The 17,693-nt window shown below is 33.3% G+C and overlaps 1 protein-coding gene across 3 annotated transcripts in view; it reads right to left on the minus strand.

Annotated features, from left to right (window-relative positions):
- Nucleotides 1–1,520: 1,520 nt before the first annotated feature.
- LOC115218455 (very low-density lipoprotein receptor) overlaps nucleotides 1,521–17,693 on the minus strand; it is a 52,223-nt gene continuing 36,050 nt past the window's right edge. Inside the window, exons 17-22 of one of the 3 annotated variants that reach the window (XR_005001645.1) lie at nucleotides 15,169–15,384; nucleotides 10,789–10,851; nucleotides 9,037–9,257; nucleotides 7,456–7,587; nucleotides 5,851–6,577; nucleotides 1,521–5,818 (exon numbers count right to left, since the gene is read on the minus strand). Coding sequence is in view for 2 of the 3 variants with exons in the window: in XM_029788279.2 (XP_029644139.1) it covers nucleotides 6,554–6,577; nucleotides 7,456–7,587; nucleotides 9,037–9,257; nucleotides 10,789–10,851; nucleotides 15,169–15,384 (656 nt within the window). In the remaining variant the exon portion in view is untranslated. Of the gene's footprint in view, nucleotides 6,578–7,455; nucleotides 7,588–9,036; nucleotides 9,258–10,788; nucleotides 10,852–15,168; nucleotides 15,385–17,693 lie in introns of all 3 variants that reach the window. The other 2 variants (XM_029788279.2, XM_029788280.2) reach the window with 2 other exon arrangements.

Here is a 17,693-nt window from a genome sequence, read left to right on the forward strand (position 1 = left end):
GATAATAGGATTCTATTTTAGAATTAGATTAAAAAACAAAACTGGTTTCTCTGTGATAAATATCTCAAGATTCTTGTGAGATCTCTTCCCCAGAAATGACAAGAGTTTTACTTCTAGCATTATTCATTTGAGGACAATTCCAGTACACTCAATGCATTTCTTTGTTCAGAACCTGATTTCAAGAAAATAAGAGGTTTTAACTTAATAGGATCATTTAAAATAATTTGGGGGAAATTATTCCTCAAACCAATGAATTTTCTTTTTCATTTTTGTGTGGCCATTGTTGTTTATTTGATGTCCATTGGAATAAATCATTTTTTTATTTTACAAAATAAAATTTTATTTTAGACATTTGGCTGTTAAGTTTCTCAAATTCTTAATTACTAACATTTCAGTTACTAATCAGCCAAAATTGATGTCTTCCATAAAACAATTAGTTCAGCTGTAGATGGTTTCCTTAGCAACCAATATCATCGCAACTCTTTGAAATAAAACATTTTCTTTGTGTCTCATTCCCATCACATCTTTTATTTCTCTGTAGTTAATTAATTATATTTTTGACAATTTTCTTTGCAAGATTTCTAAAAAATAAATTGCTTTCTGCTACTTACGGCAGCTGAAGTTGTTCGGAACGGATTTTGAAGATTTCTTTTTTAAATGAAATTCTAGAAATGTTCAGAATTCTTATGAAAGCATATTTTGAACATATTTCACAAAGGTTGGATCACATTGGGAGAAGTTTGCTTAGATTATTAGAATATTGCAGTTCAAATACCACTGAAACCAAAAGATGAGTAGTCAACTTCAAGTTCCAGGTATACAAAGAGACAGGATGGTCATGGCTAGAATGCTTTTAACCATTGATTGGTTTGGGTTTAAACAGTAGTTCCATATCTACTTTTCACACAATCCCATGTTATAATTCACAGTTTTAACACATGGACAAACAGCTTCATTTTCTCATGGTTTCTCTTCAGTGTCCCTATTGAAATAAACTATTTCCCTTGTTTTCACAATTGGAGTTGTTCTTCCTCCTCACCAATTTGTAGAAATAGACATCATTTATCTTTGGCAATTATTGGTCTGTGTATCACAACCGGCTGATTGGTCTGTGAAGGCAGGTGAGGAATATATTGTGATCTGAATTTCAGTGAATTATCTATCAGACAATCAATCTGTTTTGTTACTGATACATTTCACCAGAGCACTGTTACCAAATAAGTTTGAATTCATTCCTGTTAATAAGTTGTGTAAATGAGCAAGTTTAATCCTTAACGCATTCAGATTATTGTCAAATGTAATTATTTACATTGTTTTGAGATTTCAATGATGTGACTGTTTATTTTGAGAATGACATTGTAGGCTAGGTGTGAGAGACTGGATCTTGACTGTTTGAACATAAAACAGAATATCTGAGCTGCATGTAGCCAGTTTGAAATGGTTATCTTTAATAACATTTTTTCAAGACATACCAAATGAAATTAGCTGAATGAATTTAAATGAAGAACAAAAACAGGAGATTTAAGTTTAACTTTTTTTATTTCTATTAATTCTTCACTTAGCCTTAAGCAATCCTCCATAATGTCCATAATACACGAAAAATATACAATAGTGTTGACAAATATTGCCAGAGTTCAGCTTCACAATATAAACATCAGTTGTGGCATGACTTTTAAAAATTTTACAATAAATAAATAAATAAAATAACAAAAACACTTAATTGAGATTGCTTCCTTTTTGTTAAAATTACAACACAGCTGCCTTTTTTTTTTTTTATCTTACAAAAAGGAAGAACTTGATAGTTTTAAAAGAAAAAATTCAGAAAGTAGAATGTTTCAAGAAATATTTTAGATTTAAAAAAAAAAAAGAGATAATGAACTTAACTATTAGGGAGAGAGGGGGAAGAAAACCAGATTCTGTTTTGTTTCATATTACAAAATATGAAAGGAAAAAACACCCCACCATAAAATACTTCTAATAGAAATCCAACTGATTTCTGTTTGTTTTTATAGAAATTTTTCTCAAATTCCTTTCAAAACTTCAGCAGTAAAATGACAAACTTTATTCAAAAAAAAAAAATTGGTCCCCTGCTTTCTTCCTTAAAATGAAATGCAATCTGGCTGTCATTACTACCAGGAAATTGATAGCATCAAGCCATCAGGAAAAGAATTATAAGTTAAAAGTTTCCTTACGACATAAATTAAAACCATATTTATTCTGAAGTTTCTATACAAATTAAAATTGGTTAAAAGACTAGACAATTTTTTTTCACTTCTGTACAATTTACAATTATGAAACAAAAACTTTTCTATTTAAAATTCCAGTATTTTGAAAGCAAAAGAGAAAAAAGCTAAATTAACCCTTCTGATACAAATCAGTCCAAGAATGCTCTTGGGACAAAGATACAAACTTCATGTTGTTTCAAATACCAGCTTAATAACAACAGAATTGTTTTATTAAATTCTTTGTTATTTCAACAGAAATATATAGCAACAAAAGGATTTAAAAAAAAATATAAATGGAAACATTACACTAAGAGATGTATCATTTGATTATTATGCAGAACTGAGAAAACTTAGGCTAAAACAAAATTAAGATATAATTCCCTTTTTCTTTTTTTTCTATTTTCTGTGTAAAATTGTAAAATCCATTTAGAAATGCTTGTTGGCAGAAACAGTTTGATTGTAGAGATACTTTATATACATATATCGACAAACAGTTTAAATAAAAATACACACACACACACACACACATATATATTTAGTGAAATCTATATATGTGTGTTTAAAGTTTATATTACAGGAATTTATACATCTATTTTATGTGCTATTAATGGTTTGAATTATGTTACAAAAGCAAAAGCTCAGATTTAAATTTGACAGGAAAAAAAAATCATAAATAAGAATTAAAAAAGTATCTTTTAAAAATAATTTATATATATGTATATGTGTGCATATATATATATATATATATATACACGCAAACACATATACATGTATATACACACATGTATATATATATAGACACACACACACACATATATATATATATATAATCCTAGTGAAGATATGAAATATAGATACATTGTAGTAAGCCAAGTATTATACATAAATCATTGTCTTTATTTACATTTAAAAGATATCACAACAGTAGGGTGTGTACACACACACACACACACTATTGGTTAGTGATGTAATTTGGTTGCAAAGCATCAACTTTGCCAACATGAAGGGAAAAAAAATGATTGATGTTAAGAAACAAAAAAATGAAGCAAAGGAAAGAGAAAGCCGAGAGAGTTGACGTTAAGTAAATGAGGAAAGAAGACGAAGTAGAGATAATTGTTTTATCTCACAAGTAAATTTGTAGACCTACACACATCAAAGAAAATAGATAAAATGAGAACAGGCAGGAAGAATTTCATTCTTCTATAAGCACTGCTTTCCCTGCCATGTCCACTGATTCCAACTGATTTTATTTTACCATTGTTGAAAGCTGAGAAGAAATAGATTCCACAGATTTTGGCAGGTAAACAACACCTTCATGTGATGTTTTTATGCACAATCTGCCTAATGTCAAGTTTAGTGGGTTATCCTGAGCAAAGAGAATAATTCTAAAATTGGAAGGGAAGCAATGATTCCATCAATATTTTTAGGAGGTACATTATTCCACAGAAGTCAGTAGTCACATAAGAGAGAGAAAATTCTTATGTCAAAGATCCTTCTTTAAGCTATAACATCTGACCGAAATTTAAAGGAAAGGTAGCACTAAAGATCTCTGGTTACAACATCTATTTAGAAGAGTTGAAATTGACAAGAGGCTGGACTATTGGTCTGTTAAAACAAAGAAATATTTAAGTCTTCCTGTTTCAAGAGAAATGGAGTCTTTAGGAAATCTTCCTCTAAATCAATCAGAACAGAGCTTCAGTTCTTGGTGCTTTCACCTGTTTTAAGATAAAAGACTCCTCACCAATGGATGACTGAATTAATGCATCTCAACCATTCCAAAGGTTTCTATAACTCTTGAACCATGCAATGTCAATAAACAGTCCCCTTCCCCCACCTGTATTCTCCTATTTAAGAATTTGCTACAAACTCATTACTCAATTTCATTCTTATTCTAACACACTAATTCTTGAGATTTCACCAAAGTTTGTAAAACCTGAACACTGATTTTCACTCCAAGTCTGCCATTAATTTTTTTCAACAGGGATTCAGAAAATGAAAAATCTATTCTGAAGATGTTTTCAGTTCTTTTAATAAATAACTTAGATTAATGCAGCAAGATAAACCTACAGCAGCAAAACAGAAAGAAAAAACTTCAATTTGCAGCCATTTCAGTCACAGCTAAAATTTCCTGGGAGAAATTAATAAGTTATCAATTAAAAATTATTTAATGAAAATGGTCACCCTTGCCAACATTGCTATACTGCTTTCTTTTGTGAGTTTTTATTTATTCTATTATTGGTTGTAGCCATACTGGGGCACTGCCATTAAATTATTTCAAATACAAATGGAACATTGACGTGAAACTAAATTACATTTTTATTCCCAATGCAAGTTGTTTGCAGCATCTAAAAGTCTGAATTAAACCAGACACAGTTGAAGCCTACATAAACATATAAACTCCTACGTCCAAATATATGGAATTTCTCAGTGACAGGAATCCATCAGCTTCCAAACCCATTTATATGCTGAGCCCAGTTGAAATCAAAATGGGATTCCTACACACACACACAAACATACATTTCCACCAGAATAGATTCTGTATTTTGAGTCAACACAAACTGAGTAGATTCTTAGAAAACTCAGGAAAGCTATTTGGTGTCCAAGAAAAGTGAACACTTCAAAAAGTGACAGCAACAGTAAGAGTCTATAATTAACCTAATAATCAATTAGTTAGAATTAAATTACTCTAATTTGATAATAAAAAAAACCTGAGGAAGAAGATCGTCAGCATCTGTATAGAAAAGAAGTTTAAGAATGGATTTCTTGTTGGTGGACATGTTTGTGTTTTGAGGGAAAGTTGGATGCAGCAAAGGGAAAAAAATACAAAAATTTACGCATCACCTGGCTAACATGAAAGTCTACTTGTATACACGAGTCAGTGAGGTGGTGGTAGGGGGAGGCAGTCAATCTGCTAGAAATATTAGCCACATCTCCCTCATATCATACCCCATCATCTTAAAATGAAAAGGAAACATAGGGATGATGTATTCCTAGATACACTCTTCAAGTAAAGTGTGATGGTCACAGCTGGAACATCTTTGTTCATAGTTCTGCTCAAACAAGACAGATCTGAGGATGAAACAACAACATAGACATGCTTCCATTTTACTTGTGTGGATTTGTGCGCGCACACACACACACAGAGAAAACCTCGTGGATCAACTTACACTTGTTTAACAAATAATAATAACAACATCAACAACAGTTTAAAAGTCTTTTACAGATAATTTGTAAGATGATTGAAAAGCTTTGATAAATTTGTTAGCAATGATTTTGAAGATAAAATGGAAATATTGTAGAATAAATTGTTTTGAGACTTGGTTTAGTGTTCCTCACTAAAAATGACAAAACACTTCAACGAAATCAAAGAATTTAAAATAGAAATTAGTTTTAATTGCTTTCATTGATTTACTTAATTTATCCACATCTTTTTGATTTTAAACTATAGCTTATGAAGAATTTAAACTACATAAATATTTTATGTAACAAAAATAAATATTAAAAAACAACAAGCATAGATACTTGAGACAGAGTTTATAATGGGTAGTTTTCAATGAGTTTAATTATAAGCTTACTAACTGTTGAGGTATCTACTATTAATTACACAGTTACCTAATTATAACACTATTAAGTGACACTAAACATCTGAACGATAAAGCAAATATTAATAAGACATAGAAGATAAGCTAAAATTGAGAAGACAAAACTTGAAAATGAAACCGTTAATGAATTCTAGAAAAAACAAGTAAATTGTTTGTGTAAAAGATATTTGTGTGTGTGATGGGTTAAAAAAGAAAGAGAAAATAAAATGAGAGAAGTGATAACAGAAATATTGATTCAAGTTGATACAACACCAAATAATTAAGAAATTTTGCTAAAATTAATTAGTATTAATTGCTGACACATACACAAACACACACACATACAATTATGAAATCCTAAAATAAAATATGTTAAGTTACTGCAATAAATGCTTAAAAATATTTTAAAATATTCTTTAAAAAATCTGAATAAAGTAAGACTACACAGTTGTAGAGGAGCTAATTATAAAATAGTTGTATATTATAAATGTGTAGTTGTTTAGTATGAATGCAGTGGAGCCAATATAACAATGTTGTTGGTATGCAAGAAAGAAGGAGGAACCAACCCAGAGGTGTTGTGTAAGAGAATGATCCATTAATAGTTCAGCATAGCAGATTGTTGTTGTCACTGGACTTGAGCAGGTTTCTACAGGGATGCTAGAGATGTAATAGGAAATGTCCCTGTTGAAGACATCCAATATGAAACATAGCAATTACTAGGAAGACTAAAACCACATTACCCGTCCATCAAGCGGTCAGCGGCTGTAGAGTCTACAAAGGAAAACAAACGCACAAGGTTAGAGATTTGAAAACACAAAACATAATTGAACACTTCATTCTATTAATATAGAAAATCTTTTGACTCTTTTCTATGCAATATATACTCTCAAATGCATAAAATACATATCTATGCAGTAAAACACCTGCCTACTTTAGAGAGAGAATCCTTTTATGACCAGCACAGGGAATATCTAACTTAAAAGAACCACCATGGTGACATGCGACTATCACATGAAGTCAAAGCAAGGAGATACCAACACACACATACATGACATGGAATCTTTATTCAGTGCTTGAGAAGACCCGGTTAACCAAGCGAGATTGTGGCCAATGCCAGTGCCGCTTGACTGGCACCCATGCTGGTGGCACATAAAAAGCACCATTTGAGTGTGGTTGAAGCCAGTGCCTCTTGAATGGCTTCCATGGCATGTAAAAAGTACCCACTACTTTCTCAGAGTGGTTGGCATTAGGAAGAGCATCCAGTTGTAGAAATCTTGTCAGATCAGATTAGAGCCTGGTGCAGCTTGCCAGGTCCTCAGTCAAACCGTCCAACCCATGCCAGCATGGAAAGCGGATGTTAAATGACGATGTTGACCACTATTTAGCATCTTTGATAAAACAAATAAGTTTGACTCTTTAAGACAGGAAGATATGATGCAAGGGACATTTAACCAATATTTCTGGAAGACTGTGGAACTACGTAGACCCCCCCACTCCCCCCACACATCTTATAATACTTTGATTTATAGTGACAAAGTATTGGAATTTTCAGTGATTTTTGCCAATAAATTGTCTATCTGTTGCCATGCCAAATTTTAACAATAATTTCAACCAAAAACTATTATAAAAAAAAAAGAAGCCAAACATACCGCTGGAAGTTGATTTGGTGTGTTTTTCTCCAACATAATTCGGTCTTCAGTTGTCTTTCGGTAGACAGGATTGTCAAAGTTCATGTGCTTTGTTCGTTTCTTACGATAGGCTTTGTACGAGACGTAAGTAATCTGCAACACAAAATAAAGATTTTTGTTGATAAAAAAAAGCATTAAAAATTTTGATGCAAATTAGATGGGGCAAAATGAGTAACCGGGGTTAAATGAGTAATTTGTGTTTTCTTGTAACTTTCTCCCTCCCTGTTTGAAATCATTACATTGCAAGTAGTGCATCATCATCATTAGGAGTCAAAACTGGTCAGCATAGTTGTTGTTATTGTTGTCAAAGTTCAGAGAGTCCAAAACAGTCAGATGACAGGCAATTTTGTTTTAAGAAATTTTTCCTCAACTTTGACCCGATTGTTATTGAACATGTCAATAAAATGAAGTTGCTAATAAAATATCTGGATAATTTTTGGTGGTTAACAATCAATATTCTTTTCTCTGTTGGATTTCAAGTCAATTGTTTTCCCAGTCTAATATGGTCTATAATGGGGTAAAATGAGTAATGACTAATTTTAATAATTTCTTCTTCTTAACTGCATGGTATGTAAATATATCTGGAAGAGAACCCCTCCAGCAGATTCTGAAGAAGCTATAGAGAATATTTCATGTTGAGTTGTTTTAATCCAGTCAAGTCTCATATCATGTGCCATTTTTCCATAATCCTCTTTCATTTGACCTAGATATTTTAAACTTTTGTTGCATTTCAGATCTTTCAGATGTCTAACAATGGATATTGAGTCGGTTTTCAAATGTAATTCAGGAGACCAGAAGAGACATAAATTTACCTTATATCGGTTTACTCATTTTGCCCAGGTTAAATTTAGAGAATGGAGGTAATTTTCTGAAACAGTGTTCTGAGTAGAATGCTTTTAATGCATTTAGGGAAGGCCATTTGCTTAGCTGATATAGCTTTTGTAAGGTAGTGAACATTAGTAAAAAGATATATTTTATATCAAAGTCAAAATTATTGTGTCCTGTCTCACCTAATAGTTTTTAAAAGATTTAATCAAGAGAGAAAAACCAATTCTACATAACTTTACGGCGATGACGTCCTTAGGTTTTACTGAGGTTTACTGTTTGTAATTATTTAAATGAGGCTAACAGATTCTTGACTAACCCTCAAAATGAAGCATTTTCATTTTGATAACAATATTTTATAGAACATGTAAAACTCTGCATCTTAAAAAATAGCATTTTGGCTTAAATATTTCCTTCTAGATCATGCTTTATTAGTTGTCATCAAGTCTCTTATTCCTTTTTGAATCTGTACATAAAAACCAAAACAGTGACACCACATTCACACATGTCTCAGTGGTGGTGCTTTTAACATTAGCTGAACTCAGACATTTAATAACATAATAAAATGTTAAGTTTCGTCACTCCAGTAAAAATCCATCTTCTAAGTTGATTATATAAATCCTGTTAATTTCCCAAACTTAATGAGTAGGAGACAAATATAAGGAGTGAAAGGTAGGGTAAAAAAACTGTTGAAGCGACGTAAATACGGCAACTTACCACAATTAATATAATCAATATTAAAATCAGAACTGTTGTAACAATTCCTGTGATTTTGCCAGTTTCTTTGGGTTTTTGAATAACAACAAGAGTTGTTTGATTTAAGCTATTTCCTGTTGATACTTGAGTGATTGATGAATCAGAATTTGACTGATTATCACCATGTGTTGTTGGAGTAATTGTACTTGATTGAACAGGTGAGCGAGTACTGGGTGGAATACCTAAACACAACAGAATATATGTGTAAATATTACATTTCCATGCATATCAAAGGGAGCAGAGAAAAAACTGTCGTCTAAATTATGCAAAAATGAAAATAACACTGACATCACATCTTAACAAATAGACTTAACCAAAATTACATAAAAATATCTTGAAATACTTAAAGAGTAAATTTATTCAATAAAATCCCCATTGGCTTCAACCACAGCCTCCAGATGGCTTTGGAATCTCCTGCAACTCTTATAGATGGTCTCCTTGTTTAATTTGCCATAATCTTTGCCTTCAGTTCATCTTTGGTGTTACAAGGATTTCGTTGGGCTTTCACTCAACTGCGCCCCATACAATAATAATCAAGGGGGTTCCAGTCTGTGGAGTTAAGAAGCCAGATGTTTAGGGGTGATGCAATCATAGAAATCGTCCGACAGCCATGACTGGGTTCTGCTTGTGTGGGTGCAGAGTCCTGTTGCCAGGCATAGGGTGTTCCAGCAGCCACCCTCTTGACCCACAGCAGTACTACCTCCTCCAGGAACTTGATGTAGGCCTCCATGTTGAGTGTGAGGCCATGTGGGAAGATGATCACTCCAAACACCATGATGTTGACTGGATGTTTGATTTTTATCACTCTCAGTACATCTGTCCTCAGACTGACACCCAAACACTCTGAAATGTTCATAATGGCACTTCTGGCTGAATGCCAAGCAGTACAACAGGTCGTTTCCAAATTTCTGGCAGAGTGAATTGCATCATGGTGCCGTTTTTCTCACAGTTAGTGCCCAACTGACCCTACTATACTGTGTAGGTGACAAAATCAAAAACAAACAATGCATATGTGTGAAATTAAAAATATAAAATGGTGACAATATAAAATATAAAATGTGTGTGTGTATGTATATATATATATATGTGTATATATAGATAGAGAGAGAGCTTAGCTGTAGTCTAATGGCTGGTGGTATGTAAAAGCCACCAATGTTTCCAATGAAGATTAGAGATGAAGGACGCTATGTGTGTGAGAGTGACATGCATAACTTTAGTTTTGATTTGAGGAAAACCTGAACAAGTTATTTAAAACAGACTTTGCTAATTAATTAGTAGCTGGTGAAATGGCAAACGAAATGCCATAAATGGCAGTATTTTAGCAACATAGATTCTGAGTTGAAACGTCCGTATTAAGTGAACATGTTTAATAAGACATTTTAGCAAGGTGATCAACAGGAAGAATCGTCAGCACATGGAGCGAAATGCTTAGCAGCAGCAGCAGTATTGGGGGGTCCAGGTCTTCTACATTTTGAGTTCAAATCCTGCCAAACTTGACTTTGCCCTTCATCTTTTTGGGGATAGAGAAAAAATAAGTTAAAAACAGGGGTTGATGTAATCAAACTATCCTCTTCCCCACAAAATACTGGCTTTCTGCCAAAATTTGAAACCAATACGAAATTTTAGGCATCAGTGTTAGGTGTAAATAAAAACAGATTCCAGTAGAGGACAGAAGCAATTCTATTAACCAATTTGGAGGCCAAAAGTGATTACCTTGTGACTTTGAAGTTGTTGTATGTGATGGATTCGTAACAGGTTGAATGGCTTTGCCTGAATCTGTAATAAAAAGGAAATTAAAAACAAAAATTACATAAAGTATACAACAAAACTAGTCTTAATAGACAAACATCATAATTACATGCATATTATGTTTAAAAAAAAAAAAAAAGAAACTAAAACAGTTACTACTTGAAACAAGCATGCAGTTTGGAATTTCTATAATTAACAGTCACAACAATTCATTTAGGTTTCTGCTTTTAGAAAGAAATTAAATCAAAATTTTCCAAAAGTTTCTTTGTTATGATGGAACAGTAAATTCATGTTTACTCTAGGGGGAAAAAGTTTGTGCACACGCATCATCCTCATCATTTTACGACCACTTTCCATGCCAGCACAATAACTATTTGGCTGAAATAAGTATGTCACTCCAAAATCAGTGTTGCTTTACTTCTATTTAATAGTTTGTTAATATTGTTGTTGTCATCATCATTTAGCGTCCGCTTTCCATGCTAGCATGGGTTGGACGGTTCAACTGGGGTCTGGGAAGCCAGAAGGCTGCATCAGGCCCAGTCTGATCTGGCAGTGTTTCTACGGCTGGATGCCCTTCCTAACGCCAACCACTCTGTGAGTGTAGTGGGTGCTTTTTACGTGCCACCTGCACAGGTGCCAGACGGAGCTGGCAAACGGCCACGGACGGATGCTGCTTTTTACGTGCCACCGGCACGGCATTATTATTATTATTATTAAATGCTATGATATGGTGGTAAATCCTCAGTGAAGTTGGGTTCCTAACCTTGTCTCAAACTGCTTCTATCCAATGGACAAAATATATTTGAGCTTAGCACAGTTTCTCAATTGGAGATTTGGATCCTGGCAATTCAGGTGCCAAGGCATTTTAAATGCTAATGGCATAGTCTACTCAACTGTAAGCAGGTACCATTGGTTGAGCCGTGCTGTATTAAATTAACACATAAGTGGCTGAGTATCCCACAGACAGCATATAATAATGTTGGACTCTTCAATTACAGGTACAATGTAGCTAAAAACAATATTAACTCTTCTTTCATACTTGAGAGTATAGTGTCCCTTTCAAGAAAGGGATGAATTAGGGCTGGGCTATTAATTGGACTCTGTATAAGGAACTCAAGAGACAAAGTTTATTCTAAATTTGAAATAATAAAAGTATAACAGAGGGCCTTTATTATACATTCAGCTTTCGACTGGCACAGTGCCACCTCCTGAATATTGTGGTTCTTGAAATATATTGTGAAAGAAGTTTGGAGAGAGAAAAAAAATAAGGAGTGGTAATTAACAATCATCATCATCATCAAAATAACACCATCACTACCATCATCATCATCATCATCATCATCATTTGCCTGGTTTAAACATAAGTACATCTGTCACCATAGCAATTATCCTATACAGTTTTATGTGGATCAGATTGTATTTGAGTGTGTATAAGTGGGAAAGAGAGAGAGAGAGAAATCTAATTTAAAAAATTCTTGAGTGAATCAATGATGAATGCCTCAATGATAGAATATTGATCTTTGGAATCAATCACCACCAACTGACAATTAAGGTATTGGAATAGAAAGGAAAGCCTTGTTCAGAATACAAGGTCCATCTGCAGGTTAGGTAGATATTATGTATTCTAAGGTTACAAAATAATGAATATGGATTTAGAAAATGAAAGCTTGCCAAGCAAGCATTCAAATTCCCTGTTCCCAACTTAATATTTAATTCTACATTTGTCGTTGCAGTGACAGAAACATATTTGCTTATTTCTCAAGATGGTTCATGCTTCTGCTATCAATGATACATTTGTTGTAATCATGCAGTTGGCACACGCAAGTAAGTCTTTAGTACTAAAGCTATGACATTCGAATCAGTTGAGGGCTATCTCTCTTTGGTGTCCTCTACAGAAGAAGGCCTAATCACCCAGAAATGCATTTAGGAGTCCTAGAGAGGGCACCATTGAGCTGATGTGTATATACATTTACCATAAGCAAGAAATTTTCTCTATGGCAAACTACAGCGATTATGCCTTTAGAAGTCAAAATATGTTACAAATATACGTGAACTAACTTAAAGTTTGTTTATTTAATTATGATAAAAATTTCTAGAAGAAAAGGTTAACTGAATAAACAGTAAGTTTACATCAACACATTATGGTTGTCACCTAATAACTTTTAGATTTATAATATTTATCTATGGAACCAACTGTTTTCTATAGCTGAGGTACCAAACATTCTCAATAGTTGAAGTACGAACCACACTCTACAACTGTGGTACCAGCCACTCTCTACAGCTGAGGCACCAACAACTCTCTACAGATATGGTACCAACTATTCAATAAAGCTAATACGTATGACAGGCTGAAATCAATATCATAGTAATAGAGGAACAGACTAATTGTCTTACAACATTCAGTTTTGTTCCTTTACGTTGTGAGTTCAAATCCCATTGGAGCTGATTTTGCCTTTCATATTTCAATGGTTACCCACAAGACAAAGATTGGCAAAAATATTCAAAAGAAATGCTTTGTATTTGTTTGGGATATTTATGTTCTGTAACAACATTGGCACAAAGATTTTTTGGCCCTTGCCTTTTTTTTTTAGACAATATTGAATAAGGAGACCTAGTGCATAGGTCCCAGCTGGTCTGTCATAAAAACAACCCCAGGAGAGGATGTATCCAGGGTCAGTAGTTAGAGAAGATCCTTATTCTTTCAAAAATACAAAGATATCTGAATGAACTGTGAAGATTTTAACAAATTAAATGTAGTTAGCCTCGCATGAAAAAAACTGAGCAATTTGTATGACATTTGTAAATAAGCTAAAACAGGAGATCAGATGAAAATGATCTTATCAATCTCTCTGTCTGCCTATCTACCTACATCATCATCATCATCGTTTAACGTCCGTTTTCCATGTTAGCATGGGTTGGACGGTTCGACCAGGGTCTGGGAAGCCAGGAGGCTGCACCAGGCTCCAGTCTGATCTGGCAGTGTTTCTACAGCTGGATGCCCTTCCTAACGCCAACCACTCCGTGAGTGTAGTGGGTGCTTTTTACGTGCCACCGGCATGGATCGCAACTACAATTTCCATTGATTTTTGATGTTGATGTACTTGACTCAATAGGTCTCCTCAAGCACAGGGTCGAAACGGTGTTTACATATAAATGCATATATATATATGTTTGTAGGTATATATATGCATGCATGTATATATAAAGAGAGGGTTCTATCTGCCCATTCACACTAGCCATATCACATAGTAAACATTAGCTGTGGTGCTAAACACAAATTTTCTGGTGCTAATGACGCAACAACCGCATTCCTTACTTTCAATATGGAAGTCGATCACAGTGTTAATACTAAATGAGGAGGAAGGGGAAGCGCCTGAAATTTATAGATATCTCTATATGTATAAACGGCAAAATGTCTGTCTGTGTATGTGTGTGTGTATCCTTTATACAAATCCACAATTTTTCAGCTAGTGGGCTCGCACTTTCTATGGTTATTCAAAACTGTCCAAGGGTGGTCGTGCACATCTTTACATTTCCCCATTCACTCCGCAAAGCCATTAAAAATATCAATAGAAGTGACTTTTTTGTGAATTTTCTATCCAAAACCCAATCAAAATGCCCGAAACTTGATATGCCAATTGAATGCCAGCTAGCTGTATGTGAGTGGTTGGAGATTTGGACAGTACTCGTGTGTATGTGTGCATGCACGCAGCTGTATATGCATGTACTAGCACTATGACCCGGGTCATAGTGCTAGTTCTCTTTTAAATACAGAAGATGGATTTGGCTAGTGACCAGGTAAAGATAGGAGGATATTAATCAATTCAATTTAAATGTTTTGTATGATAGAAGAAACAACTTTAGACATTCACAAACCAACTGGGGTTTTTAGGCCCAATACATGGAGAATTTTATGAAATGCTCATTTTATTGTTTAATTTAATATATATAATACAAAAATCAAGCAGTTAAATAAGGTGACTGTTAATTATTTTAAACATACAATGAAATAAGCATCAGCAGCAGGAGACCTTACTACAAAACAGGTGAACTACTTTATGCAGTTTAATTTATCAAAATTTCTAATTAGATCTAGTTAATTCTGGTGAAGCAAGGCAAGGGGGACAACTTTAAAATCCAAATTATTTAAAAATTGAAAATGGGGAGTATTTAGAAAAGGAACTAAGTCTGAGTTGATTTCTTCCAGTTGTTTGTGTGCAAAACTATATTCGCCTCCCTTCCACCCACCAAATGGAACATTTTAATAGAAAAACAAAATCTACCAGATAACGACAACGAAGACGACAATATTTACAGCAAGATCATAGGAAAGTAAAAGCTCACCATTAGAGAGAGTAGAGATGTTAGTAACAGCAGCAGCTGGTTGGATGTGGGTGTTATTTTCTTTAATAGGATGGGAAGTAGTAATAGAAGTGGTGGTAGGAGGAGGAATAGTAACAGTAGTGGAATCGTTTATTTTAATAGGAGTAGTAGTAGTAGTATTAGATGTAAGAGAAACATTAGATTTAGTCAGTACAGTTGAACTGTTAGCAGCAATATCTGTAAAGCATTAAAATATAAAAATCAATAAGATATATTAAAAGACACACCACTGCGACTCTATATATATATATATTGTAGAACAGTGGATCGTGAGGAAGCTAGAGTTGTAAGAATATGGAGAGTTCAAACAGTGGAATATATTTTATGTCATGAGGAAGAAAGAGACATAATAATTTTTGCTCACTTTAACTTCTCACAATTTAGTTTTCCTTCAACACCAAGACTATCTTTCTCCCTCTCTCTCTCTCCGCAAAGAACAGTACCACCTGAAATGTTATTTCTCCTCTTCTTCCTCCTGCCATAAAATTCCTTCCACTCTTTGAGTCGCCTTCTATATACACCAGACATGATTTATAAACTAGTATCAAATTCAATACAATTGAGAGAAGACTTTAGAAACAAAAGTGATGGCATTCCGTACAAGAGACCTCTGTCTCTCAGACATATAAGGAACTGCTACTTGATCAATTCTATAAGAAAAATTCATCTTTGTAACATAGTAACAGTATCAAAAACACTTCTTAAAGAGACAGTTATTTGTAAATTAGGTTGACAATGCAAGCAAGTAAATTAAAATGCATACATTTAATATAAATTTATTAATTAGGATATACATAAATTTTAATTAAAGTTATAAAAGCATTCAGCTTAGTGAAACAAAATTCAATTTTTAGGCCCCACAGCTTAACACCTATGTGTATGTGTGTGTGTGTATTTGAGAGAGAGAGCACCTGTGTATGAAGTCTTTTAAATAATATATCTTAGAGAACATAACTTGGATTTCTAACAATTTAAACAAAGGTTTCTAATATAGTTTAGAAAATATTTTTAATAATAGTTTATACCCATATTAATAATGTATCACTAGATAAAGGGAAAGTCTTTGAAAACAATTCCCATCAACCCAAACTATAATGAAACTACATTCTCACTCTAAAGAAAACATCAATTTCCATGTTCAAAAAATTTGTGTTATTTGGAACCTGGATGTTTCAGTATAACTTTTTCAGAGCAGCTTATGTGGCTCTGGCAGGACTGCGAAGGCAGTTAATGGAATTGAACAGTTGATAAAGGCTGAGCTAATTAGGGGCACTCCATTTAGTTACTTGAAATGTTTTAGCACAAAACGCAACTTCATTAAACCATATTAGTCTTAAAAATGAAAAGAAACACTAAAATAATTTAGCCGTAGATACACTATTTCATTCACAGAAAGTGAAATTAATATGAGTTGGGGAGCCAGTGAAGTTAGGTTGTCACAATCTTTGATCTGTTTTATTTTGTTTAACTTGGGTAGAAATGGTGCAGCAGTAAGTAAATTGTTTTAATGTTGGAATCATCCAGTAGTTAAAAACAAAAACAAAAGTCCACCATTTTGATGTAGAATCAACCAGACGAGTGTTTAGTAGCAGAGTAGAAAGTAAATTATGGATGGAAAGATTAGGAAGAGATAGAAAAACATGTTAATGGTCAAAACTATTGAGAAATATAGATGTAAACATCATGATGATGACAATGGTGATGATAATAATGATGATTTAACAGCTGCAGTATAGTAAAATTGCTTTCCAAAGAAAATTTAAAGTATTGCTGTGGTAAAATAAGGAAATTAGTAGTTTTTTTTTATTAAAAAAAGTCCAAGATTAAAATGTAGGAATGGAAATAAAGTGTGATCTTTGGAATATTGTTGCGAGTGATTGGGAAAGTTGGTGAAAGACAGGAAGAAGATACCAAAAACAATAATACAAGCCAAAGTATACAAAACAAAGAATATTTAAGCCCAAACTAAACTGTAATGATAATAATAATAATAATAATAATAATAATAATAATAATAATATAGGCACATGGCCAGGAATTTGTGGGGAGTGGAATACTTTATTACATTGACCCCAGTACTTGACTGGGACTATTTTATCAACCCCAAGATGATGAAAGGCAAAGTCAACCTTGGTGGCATTTGAAATCAGAATGTAAAGGTGGAAGAGAGTAAGCATTTTGCTTGTTATAACGATTCTACCAACTCTTTGCCTTAACAATAATAATAAAAATAAAGTCATTAGTGCTTTTTTATGAAGACAACTGAAATGCAGAGATAATCTGGTGTGACAGAATTCCAATATAGGTTTTGCTAGGATAAACTGACTTCAGGATTTCAATGTAGAAGCACAAATACACATGTTGCTACAACTTAATGAAGTTATACAATCAGAGGTAAAAATATCTTACCTTGAGATAATTACATCGATGTAACATTGTCTATAAAGAGTCTCCCTTTACACACACACTGTATATAATATTCTACT

The sequence above is a fragment of the Octopus sinensis genome, linkage group LG13 (assembly GCF_006345805.1).
Source record: "Octopus sinensis linkage group LG13, ASM634580v1, whole genome shotgun sequence".
Classification (NCBI taxonomy): Eukaryota; Metazoa; Mollusca; class Cephalopoda; order Octopoda; family Octopodidae; genus Octopus; species Octopus sinensis.